Source organism: Pristiophorus japonicus, chromosome 6 (assembly GCF_044704955.1).
Source record: "Pristiophorus japonicus isolate sPriJap1 chromosome 6, sPriJap1.hap1, whole genome shotgun sequence".
In the NCBI taxonomy this organism is placed as follows: Eukaryota; Metazoa; Chordata; class Chondrichthyes; family Pristiophoridae; genus Pristiophorus; species Pristiophorus japonicus.
Genome location: NC_091982.1, coordinates 41649620 through 41665253, shown reverse-complemented (window position 1 = coordinate 41665253; position 15634 = coordinate 41649620). Strand labels below are relative to the sequence as shown.

General features: G+C 45.0%; 1 protein-coding gene across 5 annotated transcripts in view; it reads right to left on the bottom strand.

Moving 5' to 3' along the window:
• The window catches only part of col4a6 (collagen, type IV, alpha 6), a 575180-nt gene that overhangs the window by 336682 nt on the left and 222864 nt on the right, over positions 1 to 15634 (bottom strand). For all 5 annotated transcript variants that reach the window (XM_070882795.1, XM_070882794.1, XM_070882796.1 and 2 more), the window contains exon 4: positions 2579 to 2662. In XM_070882795.1, the coding sequence (XP_070738896.1) occupies positions 2579 to 2662 (84 nt within the window). The remainder of the gene's footprint in view (positions 1 to 2578; positions 2663 to 15634) is intronic.

Below are 15634 nucleotides of genomic sequence, written 5' to 3'. Positions count from 1 at the left end.
AACGGGGAATATGATAGGACATTGTGTCACTTCAGGCCATGTTCCTGTAGCAGGATTCCTCCTTGCTGCAAGTTTTAGACATCAATGCCAAATTCTGACAACACCCTTTAAAGAAAGATTTCTGTTTATCTGTTTTCACTCAGGAAGTCTGTCACTCCCACTTCCTCTTCTTTTTGAGGCTACTTTTCCCAACTGTTTTATCTATCAGTGCCTGCAGTGAACAATTGCTGGTCTACTCAGGGAAGCATGTTGTTTGCCAAAGGCTGCAGCTTTCAGTAGGACTGTTGTGACTGTTTGACCGGCATCTGCAATTTTTAAAAGGTTGTTTACAGGGGCGCCCGGATAGCTCAGTGAAAAAATACACTACCCAGTGCATTGCTTCGCCATGCACACAGGTTAAAGTCTTGGTCCACACTGAGAAAAGTAGAAGCCCCACAATAGACCTCAATGTCACCGTGTTAGGGAGGCAGAAAATCAGGCTCGGCTGATGCTCCGAAACAGCATCTTGGAGATCTCTGGTAATATAGTGAGGCCTATGCTCCAGGAATTCATAAGTTCAAAAGCACCCTACTGACAGCAATTAAAATAGCCCAGCAGGAAGGCTCCCATCTCTTACAGACTCGTGCACTGGCTTCTACCGATCCGCTCCCCAGTCGCAGTACATGTCCCGTAAAAACAGTCTCTGTCCTTTGCATTTCCTCCCCCAACTAATGACTTGTTATTTGCCCATCACGACATCAGGTAAACAACCTTTTCATTGGCCTCTGCCAACAGCCAGAAGGAGGTATGCAAGAACAGGATTGGTTAATTCTCCCCTGATTTCCCCTCTCTGTGGGAAAGATGTTTGTGTCCCATGACCCGGTGAACATCTGCACCACAGAGGTCTACAGCAGAGACGGAGGCCATTCAGCTGATCATGTCATGACTAGAGCAATCTAAAACTAATACCACTGCCCTACTCTCTGCCCATAGTCCTGTATCTTCTTTAGCTCCAAATTTGAATCCACCTTTCCCTTGTCTCTGTCTCAACCACTCCCTGTGCTAAAACATTCCATTTGCTGTGTAAAGAAATTCTTCCTCACCTCTCGCCTCAAAATTTTTGTGACAATTTTAAATTGACGATCCCTCGCAACTGACTCGCCAAACTAAAGGAAGTAGTCTTTCCCTACTCAACCTATCAAAACTCATCATAATTTTAGAAACCGCTATTAAATTTTCTTTTAGCCTTCTATGCCCAGGGAAAATATACCCCGTATCTCAAATATCTCCTCATAACTAGTTTTCATCCCTGGCATCATTCTGATGCTTTTAATGTTCTTTTTAAAAGGGAACCCAAAGCTACAACATTAATTTAACAATGGCCTATCTATAGCGTCTTGTATAAATCTGTAACGACTCATTTACTCTTGTAAACTATGCCCCTATTTATAAAACTCAATTACCCTTAATACCCTTGCTGAACAAAAATCTATCAATCTCAGGTTTGACATTTTCAATTGACCTTAACAGCTTTTTGGGGGAAGAGAGTTCCAGATTTCCACTATCTTTATATGAAGAAGTGCTTCCTAGCATTACCCCCGAATGGCCTAGTTCTAATTTTTATCTTATGCGCACACCCAAAACATATTATCTCACACTTATCCACATTAACTTGCATTTTACACCTGTCTACCCATTCCACTAACCTCTATATCTCCTCCGGAAGTCTGTTGCAATCCACCTCATTGTTTGCCAAAATCCCTACTTGTGCTGTCGGCACACTTCAATATTGTGCTCCCAGAGATGGGCCCAGGGCGCGATCAGAATTTCGGTACCGTGGTGTCCAATCATCAAAGGAGTGGTATACTATTAACCAACATTAGTGTTTAGAAGTACTGATATAGTGAGTCATTCATCAACCATGTCTGATTAATGACTATATCTATCTCGGATAAAAATGGAACGATTGGGTTTCTGTCAGGATTTTCAAACTAGAGTGTCACACAGGACAGTGATGTACCTAAAATTCACCATCAGCGCAGGAAGTTTACGAGCTTTCCAATGGTAAATGTGGTGATCTGGATATGTCATTTGTGAAACCATGAGTTCCAATTTTCAGAGAAAAACATACATCAATAAAATTCTTGAAATCCAATAAAGAGGAATTGAACTTTTCGGTCATTTTGAGGCAGTGGGCTTTATTCAGGCTGTTTTTCAGTTGTACGTTATTGTTTGAGTTGTCAGTTTTCAGGGGGCGACACCAGCTCTTTCAAAGCTGTCCATCAACTTGTCAGAGTTTTGTAGGTTGGCATGTATGCTTGGTATAGAACACAAGAACAGAGATGCTTTATCACAATAGTTTACTGTCTGAAGTTCAAGTGCCACTCTGATCAGGCTGAAGTCAGAACTCTTTCCTGCCAGCCGTCCATTCTCAAATCAGGGATCTTTTATTCTGGGCCAGCTGAAGTCTGACCGTGCCCCAGTCAGGCTGAAATCGGGGACGTCTCTTGATCAGACTGAAGCTGGGTCCACCCAGCCCAATCTGGGCATTCACAAAAACAGAAACCAATGAAATAATATCTGATTGCTTCTCACTCACCCTTGACCCCTTCTCTGGGAAACATTTGCAACCTCCGCTGCAGTCTCGACCCTCACAAGGCCCAAAGTAACCGTTAGGAACCCCCTGCAAAGCAAAACAAGACATCCATCAACATTTGGTGTTGGAAAACAAACGTTTTTTTGCAATTCTCGTTGCACACTAACATCTCTAACATGGTATCTTGAGGGTTCAGTTGGTAAATGCATTGCATGGTATGGTATTGAACCATATAGACCTCAAGGTTGACTACCGGTCTGTGCTGAATTAATTGATCAAGCTGCACTGGCAGTCAGAGTTACAATTGGTTAGGAAACAAAAATGTCGTACAAGCTATCAACCAGCTAGTTATCCAGTAACCCTTGCTGGAAAGGTCTGGTGCTGTCTTCAACTTACATTTGTACTTGCAGACTTTTCTACAGGTTATGATATGAATAGTGATCAGGACTGAAAACACGAGCTGAATTTCCCCCTCACTCTTTGCCAAGCTTCACTGAAGACAATTGTAGTACCTCTGCCAACATTGCGACTGAAACCTGCTAACTCAGCACAGGTTCTGAACCCACACAGCAAAATAATGGGGCTGAATTTACAGTCGGAGGCTTCCCGCGGGCGGATGCCTCCGGCCAGCAAAAAAATCTACAACCTTACCTTCTGCCTAGGGGTCCACGGAGACTTGCGCTCCTGGGCCTCTACGCGTAGGCCTGCGTAGAGGTCCACGTACCTCGGGGCGCAGGCAGTTTGCAAGCGTCCCTGGGACCATGTGGGCCGGCCCAACCAATCAAAGAAGGGAATTCCCATTTATGCTTATTGGGATTCTGTTTGTACAGACAGCCGATGAGTATGAATGGGGATCACATAAAAAATACCTCTACACATCAAATAAATTTTAAAAAAGACCATTACATATTTAAAATGAATTAAAATGGCATTTAATGATATACATATATAAATAAAACAAAAATGTGTTTTTTGAAAAATAAATTTTCATGTTTTAATGGGGCTAAAAATAAACTTACCTTATTGTACAATGTAGGTAAAAAATGGGATGAGGTCCTACAAGGCGAATCTAGGGAGCTAGGAGCTCAATTTAAAAAATAGGACTTCAAAAGTAGCAATCTCAGGATTGCTACCAGTGCCATGTGCTAGTCAGAGTAGAAATCGCAGGATAGCTCAGAGGAATACGTGGTTTGAGGAGTGTTGCAGAAGGGAGGGATTCAAATTCCTGGGACATTGGAACCAGTTCTTGGGGAAGTGGGACCAGTACAAACCGGACAGTCTGCACCTGGGCAGGACCGGAACCAATGTCCGAGGGGGAGTGTTTGCTAGTGCTGTTGGGGAGGGGTTAAACTAATATGGCAGGGGGATGGGAACCTATGCAGGGAGACAGGGGGAAGTAGAATGGGGGCAGAAGCAAAAGATAGAAAGAAGAAAAGTATAAGTGGAAGGCAGAGAAACCCAAGGCAAAAAGCAAAAAGGGCCACATTACAGCAAAATCCTAAAGGGCAAAGGGTGTTAAAAAGACAAGCCTGAAGGCTCTGTGCCTCAATGCGAGGTGTATTCGGAATAAGGTGGACGAATTAACTGCGCAGATAGCAATGAACAGATATGATATAATTGGCATCACGGAGACATGGCTCCAGGGTGACCAAGGCTGGGAACTTAACATCCAGGTGTATTCAACTTTTAGGAAGGATAGACAGAAAGGAAAAGGAGGTGGGGTGGTGTTGCTGGTTAAAGAGGAAATTAATGCAATACTAAGGAAGGACATTAGCTTGAATGATGTGGAATCTGTATGGGTGGAGCTACGGAATACCAAAGGGCAAAAAACACTAGTGGGAGTTGTGTACAGACCACCAAACAGTAGTAATGAGGATGGGGACAACATCAAACAAGAAATTAGGGATGTGTGCAATAAAGGTACAGCAGTTATCATGGGTGATTTTAATCTACATATTGACTGAGCTAACCAAGCTGGTAGCAAAGCAGTGGAGGAGGATTTCCTGGAGTGTATTAGGGGTGGTTTTCTAGATCAATGTGTCAAGAAACCAACTAGAGGGCTGGCCATCCTAGACTGGGTGATGCGTACTGAGAAAGGACTAATTAACAATCTGGTTGTGCGAGACGCCTTGGGAAAGAGTGACCATAATATGGTAGAATTCTTTATTAAGATGGAGAGTGGCACAGTTAATTCAGAGTCTAAGGTCCTGAACTTGGGGAAGGTAACTTCGATGGTATGAGACGTGAATTGGCTAGAATCGACTGCAAGTGATACTTAAAGGGTTGACTGTGGATAGGCAATGGCAAACATTTAAAGATCACATGGATGAACTTTAACAATTGTACATCCCTGTCTGGAGTAAAAATAAAACGGGGACGGTGGCTCAACCGTGGCTAACAAGGGAAATTAAGGATAGTGTTAAATCCAAGGAAGAGGCATATAAATTGGCCAGAAAAAGCAGCAAACCTGAGGACTGGGAGAATTTTGTAATATAGCAGAGGAGGACAAAGGGTTTAATTAGGAGGGGGAAAATAGAGTATGAGAGGAAGCTTGCTGGGAACATAAAAACTGACTGCAAAAGCTTCTACAGATATGTGAAGAGAAAAAGATTAGTGAAAACAAACGTAGGTCCCTTGCAGTCAGATTCAGGTGAATTTATATTGGGGAACAAAGAAATGGCAGAACAGTTAAACAAGTATTTTGGTTCTGTCTTCACAAAGGAAGACACCACTTTTTAAAAAAGGAGAGAGAGAGAAAACGGGTAATTATAGACCGGTTAGCCTGACATCAGTAGTGGGGAAAATGTTGGAATCAATTATTAAAGATGAAATAGCAGCGCATTTGGAAAGCAGTGACAGGATCGGTCCAAGTCAGCATGGATTTATGAAAGGGAAATCATGCTTGACAAATCTTCTGGAATTTTTTGAGGATGTAACAAATAGAGTAGACAAGGGAGAACCAATGGATGTTGTGTATTTGGACGTTCAAAAGCTTTTGAGAAGGTCCCACACAAGAGATTGGTGTGCAAAATCAAAGCACATGGTATTGGGGGTACTGTACTGACATGGAAAGAGAACTGGTTGGCAGACAGAAAGCAGAGAGTCTGGATAAACGAGTCCTTTTCAGAATGGCAGGCAGTGACTAGTGGAGTGCTGCAGGGCTCAGTGCTGGGACCCCAGCTCTTTACAATATACATCAATGATTTAGATGAAGGAATTGAGTGTAATACCTCCAAGTTTGCAGATGACACTAAACTGGGTGGCGGTGTGAGCTGTGAGGAGGACGCTAAAAGACTGCAGGGTGACTTGGACAGGTTAGGTGAGTGGGCAAATGCATGGCAGATGCATTATAATGTGGATAAATGTGAGGTTATCCAATTTGGGGGCAAAACATGAAGGCAGACTATTATCTGAATGGCGGCAGATTAGGAAAGGGGGAGGTGCAACGAAACCTAGGTGTCATGGTTCATCAGTCATTGAAAGTTGGCATGTAGGTACAGCAGGTAGTGAAGAAGGCAAATGGTATGTTGGCTTTCATAGCTGGGGGATTTGAGTATAGGAGCAGGGAGGTCTTACTGCAGTTGTACAGGGCCTTGGTGAGGCCTCACCTGGAATATTGTGTTCAGTTTTGGTCTCCTAATCTGAGGAAGGATGTGCTTGCTATTGAGGGAGTGCAGCGAAGGTTCACCAGACTGATTCCAGGGATGGCGGGACTGGCCTATAAGGAGAGACTGGATCAACTGGGCCTTTATACACTGGAGTTTAGAAGGATGAGAGGGGATCTCATAAACTTATAAAATTCTGATGGGACTGGACAGGTTAGATGCGGGAAGAATGTTCCTGATGATGGGTAAGTCCAGAACCAGGGTACACAGTCTTAGGATAAGGGGTAGGCCATTTAGGACTGACATAAGGAGAAACTTCTTTGCTCAGAGAGTTGTTAACTTGTGGAATTCCCTACCGCAGAGAGTTGTTGATGCCAGTTTATTGGATATATTGAAGAGAGAGTTAGATATGGCCCTTACGGCTAAAGGGATCAAGGGGTATGGAGAGAAAGCAGGAAAGGGGTACTGAGGGAATGATCAGCCATGATCTTATTGAATGGTGGTGCAGGCTCGAAGGGCCGAATGGCCTACTCCTGCACCTATTTTCTATGTTTCTATGTTTTGAATGTATAAATAATTGATAACATTTTATTTTTCTGTTTTTTAAAACTCTTACACTGGTAAAAGCAGGCCTTATGCCTGCTTTTACCGGGCGTAACAATTTCACGGCATTCATTGGGCAGAATTCGGGCAAATAGCAACAGGTGACAATAAAACTTGGAAGTGAACAGTGAGGAGGATAGTGATAGACTTAAAAGAAGACATAGACAGGCTGGTGGAATGGGCAGACATGTGGTAGATGAAATTTAATGCAGAAAAGTGCGAAGTGATACATTTTGGTAGGAAGAATGAGGAGAAGCAATATAAACTAGAGGGTACAATTCTAAAGTGGGTGCATGAACAGAGAGACCTGAGGGTATATGTGCACAAATCGTTGAAGGTGGCAGGGCAGGTTGAGAAAATGGTTAAAAAAGCATATGGGATCCTGGGCTTTATAAACAGCCACATAGAGTTCAAAAGCAAGGAAGTTATGATGAAGCTTTGGTTCGGCCTCAACTGGAGTACTGTGTCCAATTCTGGGCACCGTACTTTAGGAAGGATGTGAAAGCCTTAGAGAGGGTACAGAAAAGAATGACGAGAACGATTCCAGGGATGAGGGACTTCAGTTATGTGGATAGACTGGAGAAGTTGGGGTTGTTCTCCTTTGAGCAGAGAAGATTGAGAGGAGATTTGATAGAGGTGTTCAGAATCATGAGGGGTCTAGACAGAGTAGATAGAGAGAAACTGTTCCCATTGGCAGAAGGGTCGAGAACCAGAGGACACAGATTTAAGGTGATTGGCAGAAGAACCAAAGGCGCCTTGAGGAAAAACTTTTTTACGCAGCGAGTGGTTAGGATCTGGAATGCACTGCCTGAGAGGATGGTGGAGGAAAATTCAATCGTGGCTTTCAAAAGGGAGTTGGATAATTATGTGAAGAAAAAAAACATGCAGGGCTCTGGTGAAAATGCAGGGGAGTGGGACTAGCTGAGTGCTCCTGCACTAAGCTAGGACATCTTCTGTGCTGTAACCATTCTATGATACACAAGCAAAGACATCTCTTTTCAACTATGCAAAACATTTAGTGTAAAAATGAATACAATCGCTTACTGACTAAATCTGCTGTTATTGTACTGAACGACACAGACCAGGAAGGTGCCAGGTGCAATTCTGTTACACAACACTGTGCCAGAGTTAGTTCATTTTACATCCTCAACAAAATAAAACAAAAGTGTAGTTCTGAATTCTATGTGTCAGTAAAACACTCAAACACAAGGGATTGAACAGTCAAGAATTAACTTGGCCTGATTGCATCTCCTTCTGGTCAATCTGCTTGTTCCTACACACTCTCTGGAACATCTGCTGTTATTGAAGAGGATGGATAGTAGAATCAGGTGACAACGAGCTACGAGCACAGTCAGAATTGGGGGGTGGAAAAAAAAATAATATTTGCCGCAGAAGGGTCAATTAAAAAAAATGTTGTACTGCAGGAGTCCGTCTCATCCAAACACAAAACAAAATTATTCTGCCTCGGATTTTCTCCCCTCATAGCAGGGACTCTATGATATACTAACACTTCTCTGTGACCTCACCATTTTTGCCCCTGCTTATCTCCCCTCTTTTCCTGAAGACAGAGGCTCATGGTGGGACATGTCCTGTTCCCCTAGGAGCCCTCTGCTGCCCAACTCAACTATCCATTCTTGACGTGTGAGCACAGTCAGGTTGTTTGACCTGAGCTTAATCCTGTTCTTCCTTCTCCCTAGCGAAGAGATACTATGGTCAATTATAGCACCAACTGCTGCTACAGCTAAAGATCAACTTCCTCAAAATCGGGATCTCTTCATTTTTTAATTGCTAATTTCTACCCAATCTTCGGTTCACTTTGATGCAACATCTGTGGCTGAGAAAATGAACACGTGGCTTACATCAGCATCTGCTCTTGCTGGATATGTATCAGCTTAACACAGCTTGGTAGCACTCTTGCTTAAGAGTCAGATGTTTGTTGATTCAAGCTGCACTATGTAAGTTCTGAAGGAGTGCTGCCTTTTGGATGACCTTACACTGAGCCAGATAGATCCTATCTGCCTGCTCTGGTGGATTTAATAGCTCCCACAACTGATGGAGTTCCTGGTATCCCAGTCAATATTCCCCCCTCAACCAAAACCAGATTATCTGGCTGTTCATTCATTGACACTTTGTGGCTGTCACGTTTGCCTACAAAATAAGAGAGACATCAGGAGAGCTACAGCCACCCATGAAAGTACATGCGAACATCAGTCAGTGCCTTCAGAAGAAGAATAAAACCAGCCTTGTAACTGAAGCAGTGCCTATCTGCCATCTTGGACCGGGGGGCATCCTACCATAGCCTGCTAACCAGAGCCAAAAAATCATCAGTCTCTGAAGCAATGACCAACCCACGTCAGCACCAAATGCAAGGTAATGACCTCTCTCTGCCACTCCTCAAAGAAAGAAAATAAAGAACTTGCATTTCTGTAGCGCCTTTCAGTCTCAGGATGTCCCAAAATGCTTTACAGCCAATGGAGTACTTGTGAAGTTTGGTCACTGTCGTAATGTAGGAAACGCGGAAATGCCAATTTTGAGCACAGCAAGCTCCCACAAACAGCAAATGTGATAATGTCCAGATAATCAGTGATCTTGGTTGAGGGATAAATATTGACCAGCACACAGAAACACAATACATTTATATAGCTTCAGTAGATTGGCTCGCAGACGTTTGTAGTATGCTTTTTAATTGGCCCATTCTACAATGGCTTAGTAAGTAAATGTACTGGGTTTTGTGGTACTGAGATATACTAATTAAGAAGGTCCTGGTTCAACCCTCTCTCTGTGCTGAGTTGGCTAATCTCAGCCAAGGCAGCAGTTGGGCTGTGACAGTTGGCCCTTACCACCCATATCAAGCACAAGAAGCTGAAAAGAACAAAACAGCTAGGTTTCCTACTCCTGATTGCGGCCTCGGGACCTCTGCTGGAAAACACAGGCTGAGTCAGCAACGATATGATGGTTAAATAGTTGCCAGCACTCAAATGTCTGGGTTCATACATGAAGAACAGCAGCTCAGTCGCGGTGTTGGGATGGTAGCCAACACCAGCTAAACTGAAATCCAGAATAAGTCAGTGCCTTCAGCAGAGGCAAGGCAAACATTTTTTTTAAGAGGAAAGAATAAGTGGGAACCCTGTGATGAAGAATTCGGCCAGAGATAGTTCTGCAAAAGACTGCTGCAAAAAGCTCCTCACAGTTATCGCTTTAATTGCCGTGGCAAGGCTGCCTTGAAGCAGACACTATCGGGCCAATGCTGCAAGTCAGGTCTTACAGTGAGTAGCTTCACTAACCAGGTGCGTGGGTCGGAGAAATACAACCGATTCTGAGAGCCACAGTCTGGGAACTCTATGGCGACTGGATGCCTTGTATCCCAAAGTTTTTACAGTGACAACTAACTCAGTGTGACCATTTTTCATAAGTAGGATTTTAGCATTTTAATTTCAACTTCTTTTTCCCTAAAAGTATAAACTTGTAGCACAAAATCTAAACGTGACAAGGGGCCCAAGTTTCGAGCCGTGCCTAGAACAGCGCAGTCCCGACCTGGACGCCCGTTTTTCGCGCCACAAAGTGCGCCTAAAAAAACCCTCCAGATTCTCCACCTCCCTGCAGGTCCTCTGGCCCTCGGCGCAGCGCAGCAGGAACTATAGGGGGCGGAGCCAGGTCCCTGCGCTGAAAACAGTGCCGGGACAGTGGGCGCGCATGTGCAGTAGCTCCAGGTGCCCAAAACTGTGTGGGAGGGGCCCGAAGCACGCAGCCCCTAGACCTGGCCGAATGGCCTCACTGGGGCTGCGTGAATAAGGCTCCTCCCATGCCCAGCTCCTGCTTCCTCCCGACCCGACTCCCGCTTCCCGCCTCCGGACCGGACCCGACACTGACTCCGGCTTCCCCCCCCACCCGCCCCCGGACCGGACCCGACACTCGCTCTCCCTCCCCGCCTCCGCCTCCGGACCCGACACCCGCTCTCCCCCCGCCCCCGGACTGGATCCGACCTGACCTCCCTCCCCCCGACCTGACCTCCCTCTCCCTCCCCGAACCGAACCGACCTCCCTCCCACCATCCCCCCGACCCGACCCAGCTCCACGTACCTTTAAATCTGGTGCTGGGGACGGGCCCTGCCAGAAGTCTCGGGCCCGGCCCGTTCAATCTCCCTCCTCCTTCTCCTTCCCCCCCACCCCCCCCCCCAATCTCCTTCCCCCCCCAATCTCCTTTCCCCCTCCAATCTCCTTCCCCCCAATCTCCTTTCCCCCCCTTCTCCCCCCCTCCCCCTTCTCCCCCATCCCTCCTCCTTCACCCCCCCTTCCCCTTTTCTGCCTTCCCTCCCCCTTCCCTCCCTCTGCTCCCCCCCCTCCCTCCCTCTACCCCCCTCCTCCCCCTCCCCTCGCTGTCAGAAACTCAGACACTGACAGACAGAGAATGAGAGACACACAGACAGAGAGATAGAGACACTGACAGAGACACACTGAGGGGGGCATCCCAGCACGCTGTTGGAGGGCTCCCGGTGCTGCAGTCGGTAAGTAGAAAATGTTTTATTTATTGATTTAAAAAAAAATTATTTCTTATTAATTTTTTTTGATTGATCTATTGGTTGATTTATTGATGTATTTATCATTTATTATTGATGGTGGCTCTTTATTTGTAAAATTGAAGTGTTTAATGTTTGTAAACTTCCCTTTAAACACACCCCCCCCCAACCATTCCCTAAGCCTGATTTGTAACCTACGCCTGATTTTCTACAGTGTAGACAAGGTTTTTTCGAGCGTACAAAAATCTTCACTTACTCCATTCTAGGTTAGTTTGGAGTAAGTTTTCACAGACGAAACTTTGAAAACAGGCTTAAGTGGCCGGACACGCCCCCTTTTGAAAAAAAAATTCTGTTCCAAAGTGAAACTGTTCTAACCGACTAGAACTGGAGCAAACTAAATGACGAGAATTCCGATTTCTAAGATACTCCGTTCTACACCAGTTGCTCCTAAAAATCAGGAGCAAATCATGTGGAAACTTGGGGCCAAGGTCACTAAATGCTCCTCTGTTTCTAAGTATGGTAATTGGGAGTGGCATTTGCCTTACGGCGGGGGTCCTGTGCAAAGGTTCGATTTGGGATCCTTCGGCGATAAAGTCCAGATCGTTAAGCATATTACCGACTCCACTCAGGGCTCCCCACTGGCTCGGGGCCCCATGCAATTGCATGGCTTGCACTGTCCTCATGTGGTGATGCAGCTTGCAACACACTTAAAAATAACAGCACTTTCCTTCTTGAAGGGCTCGGTGCCATTAATATCATAAGTGGAGCTGGCAGACTGGAGGTGACAGCAAGAGGGCTCTCATGTACCAACTGTGGATTCGAGACTTTGGTGAGAAGGTGATAACGTGAGTTTCCTGGAAATATTGGCTCAGTTCACTTAGGATTATTTTATCTACAACTCCTCTGTGTTTTGCTCCGTAGTCCACTGTTGCCATGCATAACTTTAACAAGGAAAAATGTAGATGCGATTTATCCAAATACCTGAACTCCATTTGTGGTTATAAACTAACTTCTCCCCACCAATGCTCAGTTCTGAATTGCACTGACATTGAGATTGATTGATCTCCTTTACTTTGTAAGGTTTCCTCTCGTGCTGATTCACAGGCATGCAGTGGTTCACTATTGCATAATGTCCAATAGGACTCATCATCCAAATCTTCGACGCACTCCTATTCCTACTCCTACCATATCTCTCACTCTCCCCCAAGCACATGGTACTGGCATATTTGTATGGGTAGAATTTGAGGGGGAGGAAATAAAGTACATCAATTTGAGTAGAAGAATTTTGAGAATCTCTTAAATCCCAATATTTCAATCAAACAACAACCAGTTGGATCCAGGCTGGACAAGTAGGTCAGTCTGCAAGATGGAGTTTGTTAGTAGTACTGAGCTATGAGATAGTCAGCCAAGCCCAAATCAAGGCCAATGACCCCTAACTGTTCAAGGTCTTGGCCATTGGAAACTTTGAATTGGGAAAATATCCCTGGAATAGCACGGCCACCAAAGATAACTTTAACTGGAACTGAAAATCCACCGTGGGAAAGAAATTGTTTTGATTCATATGAATAATTAAGAAAAAGTTTTGAAGAGGAAGAGGCAAAGAATAAACAAATAAGCAAAAGCAGTTACATCTTAAGTACTGTATTCCACTGTGAGAGAAGTAAGTACTGTACTCCACTGTGAGAGAGGTAAGTGTTGTACTCCACTGTGAGAGAGGTAAGTGTTGTACTCCACTGTGAGAGAGGTAAGTATTGTACTCCACTGTGAGAGAGGTAACTATTGTACTCCACTGTGAGAGAGGTAAGTATTGTACTCAACTTTGAGAGAGGTAAGTATTGTACTCAACTTTGAGAGAGGTAAGTATTGTACTCCACTGTGAGAGAGGTAAGTACTGTACTCCACTGTGAGAGAGGTAAGTACTGTACTCCACTGTGAGAGAGGTAAGTATTGTACTCCACTGTGAGAGAGGTAAGTATTGTACTCCACTGTGAGAGAGGTAAGTATTGTACTCCACTGTGAGAGAGTTAAGTACTGTACTCCACTGTGAGAGAGGGGGGAAACGTAGGAAGAATGACCCCAAAACACACATGTAGAACAGGTAATGTGTTCTTGTGTCTACCTGGGCTGCCCGCTATTTTCATGCCTGCGTTAAACTACAGCATAAACATACACAGCTATGTCTTCGATATGTACTGTCCTGAAAATGCCAAATTGAGAACATATAATGTCACTATAATTGATGTGGAAACCAGTGTCTGAATTTTCTCTTCAGCAAAATAAAAGGAAATATGTGTTTACACCTTGACGTGGTGGTTAAGTGCTTGAAAGCTTTTCCTATCAATCCTGTAACCTGTCTACAGTGATTAGTTTCAAAGAAATGTTTTCTTCATAAGTGTTAAGTAAATGCTCAGGTCAACATGCCCAGCATCGAAGCACTAACCAAGCTCGACCAGCTTCGCTAGGCGGGCCACCTCATCTGCATGCCCAACACGGGACTCCCAAAGCAAGTGCTCTACTTGGAACTCCAAAACGCATGCGATCCCCATGTGGGCAGAGGAAACATTTCAAGGACACCCTCAAAGTCTCCTTGATAAAGTGCAACATTCCCACCGGTACCTGGGAATCCCTGGCTCAAGACTGCTCTAAGTGGAGGAAGAGCAGCCGGGAGGGCGCTGAGCACCTCGAGTCTTGTCGCCGAGAGCATACAGAAATCAAGCGCAAGCAGCGGAAGGAGCGTGCGGCAAACCAAACTACCCATCCACCCTTTCCCTCAACCACTGTCTGTCCCACCTATGACAGAAACTGTGGTTCTCGTATTGGATTGTAGAGTCATCTGAGAATATTTTTAGAATGGAAGCAAGTCTTCCTTGATTTCGAGGGACTGCCTATGATGATGATGATGATATGAACCATATTATCGTGAGCCCCTGTAACTTTCAGGTGTGCAATTTGTCAGCCGGGGGTATTGGGGGTAATATTAACCTAACTCACCATGGGGAGGGGGAAAGCCACAGATCAGATAGAACACCGATTTTATACCCCGCCCGATATTATTCGCTTTAAGTGTCACGCCTACGTGCGGTCCATAGAAAAACAAAATCGGCTCCATTGAATTTCACAGGGTCGCTCTGATTTAATTGATTCTGTGCAAGCTGGGAAAAGCGTACAACTCCACTTGTTGTCAAAGCTATCAGAGGAGGATTGGTCACTTGGGCGAGGTACTGGAGGCCTGCAGGTACCTGTAAATAAAAAGCATTGGAAATCTGAAAGAAAACCAGCGAATGCTGGAAATACACGGCAGTTCCATCGGCATCTGTCAAAAGAGGCAGGTTAACTTAATCAAAACTCAATGTTCTTATGGACATTCGACACCCAAAACCTCAATCCAGAGAACCATGGCACACTACGATTCACCATGTTCAGGAAAGGAGGGGAGAAATTGGAAAGAATCATAGAAATTTACAGCAGGGAAGAAGGCCATTTCGGCCAACCAAGAGCTATACAGCCTAATCCCACTTTCCAGCTCTTGGTCCGTAGCCCTGTAGGTTACCAAAATTCCTGTTTGTGGGAGTTTGCTGTGAGCAAGTAGGCTACTACTTTTCCTACAGTACAACAGTGACTACACTTCAAAAGTACATAATTGGGTGTGAAGTGCTTTGGGACATCCTGAGATTGTGAAAGGAGAACTCTTTAAAAGCATAGGCTTGGCCATTGAATGTGATTCCAGTGGGGCCCTTAGTCACTCTAGCCCTCCTGGGAGGGGAGTCAATACCGTGGCAGTTTTCGGAGGTAACAGTGCTCTCTGACCTCAGTCCCACTTCAGACAGTTTAATCAACTCTGACACATGGAGATACCAGTGACGTAAGCCCCTAATTCAAGCCTGGCAATGCTGAGGAAATGTGATCTGGAGGAAGAGGATACAGCCCATTTGTCATTGGGACTGCATTCAACAAATCAAGCTGTGTTACAGCACTCTTCCTTAAGCCACAGTGGGAACTGCTGATGTGAGTGGGTGTGGGCAAATACCAGCAGGACCATTTTAACCCTCGGTGGCCCCGCCTGCCACAGTGTACAATGAAGGTATTGAATGACAGCTTCTTTCCCCTCCACTTCTTCCCCCTATCACCTGCAGCTGCTGATTTATGGCTCAACAGGTGCTGGCCGTCCTCCAGGAACTCATTCAAGCCGTCATTCTTCGAGTGTGTGAACTTAAGACAGTGAAGGCAGGGTGTTCCGGTGCGTTTTCTTTGCTTTTGCCAGTGGTTCTGACATTGGTGAGCATGGAAAAATCCAATCGAGAACCCGTCTAGGGCAGATCCCTGTCCATTTTTGCA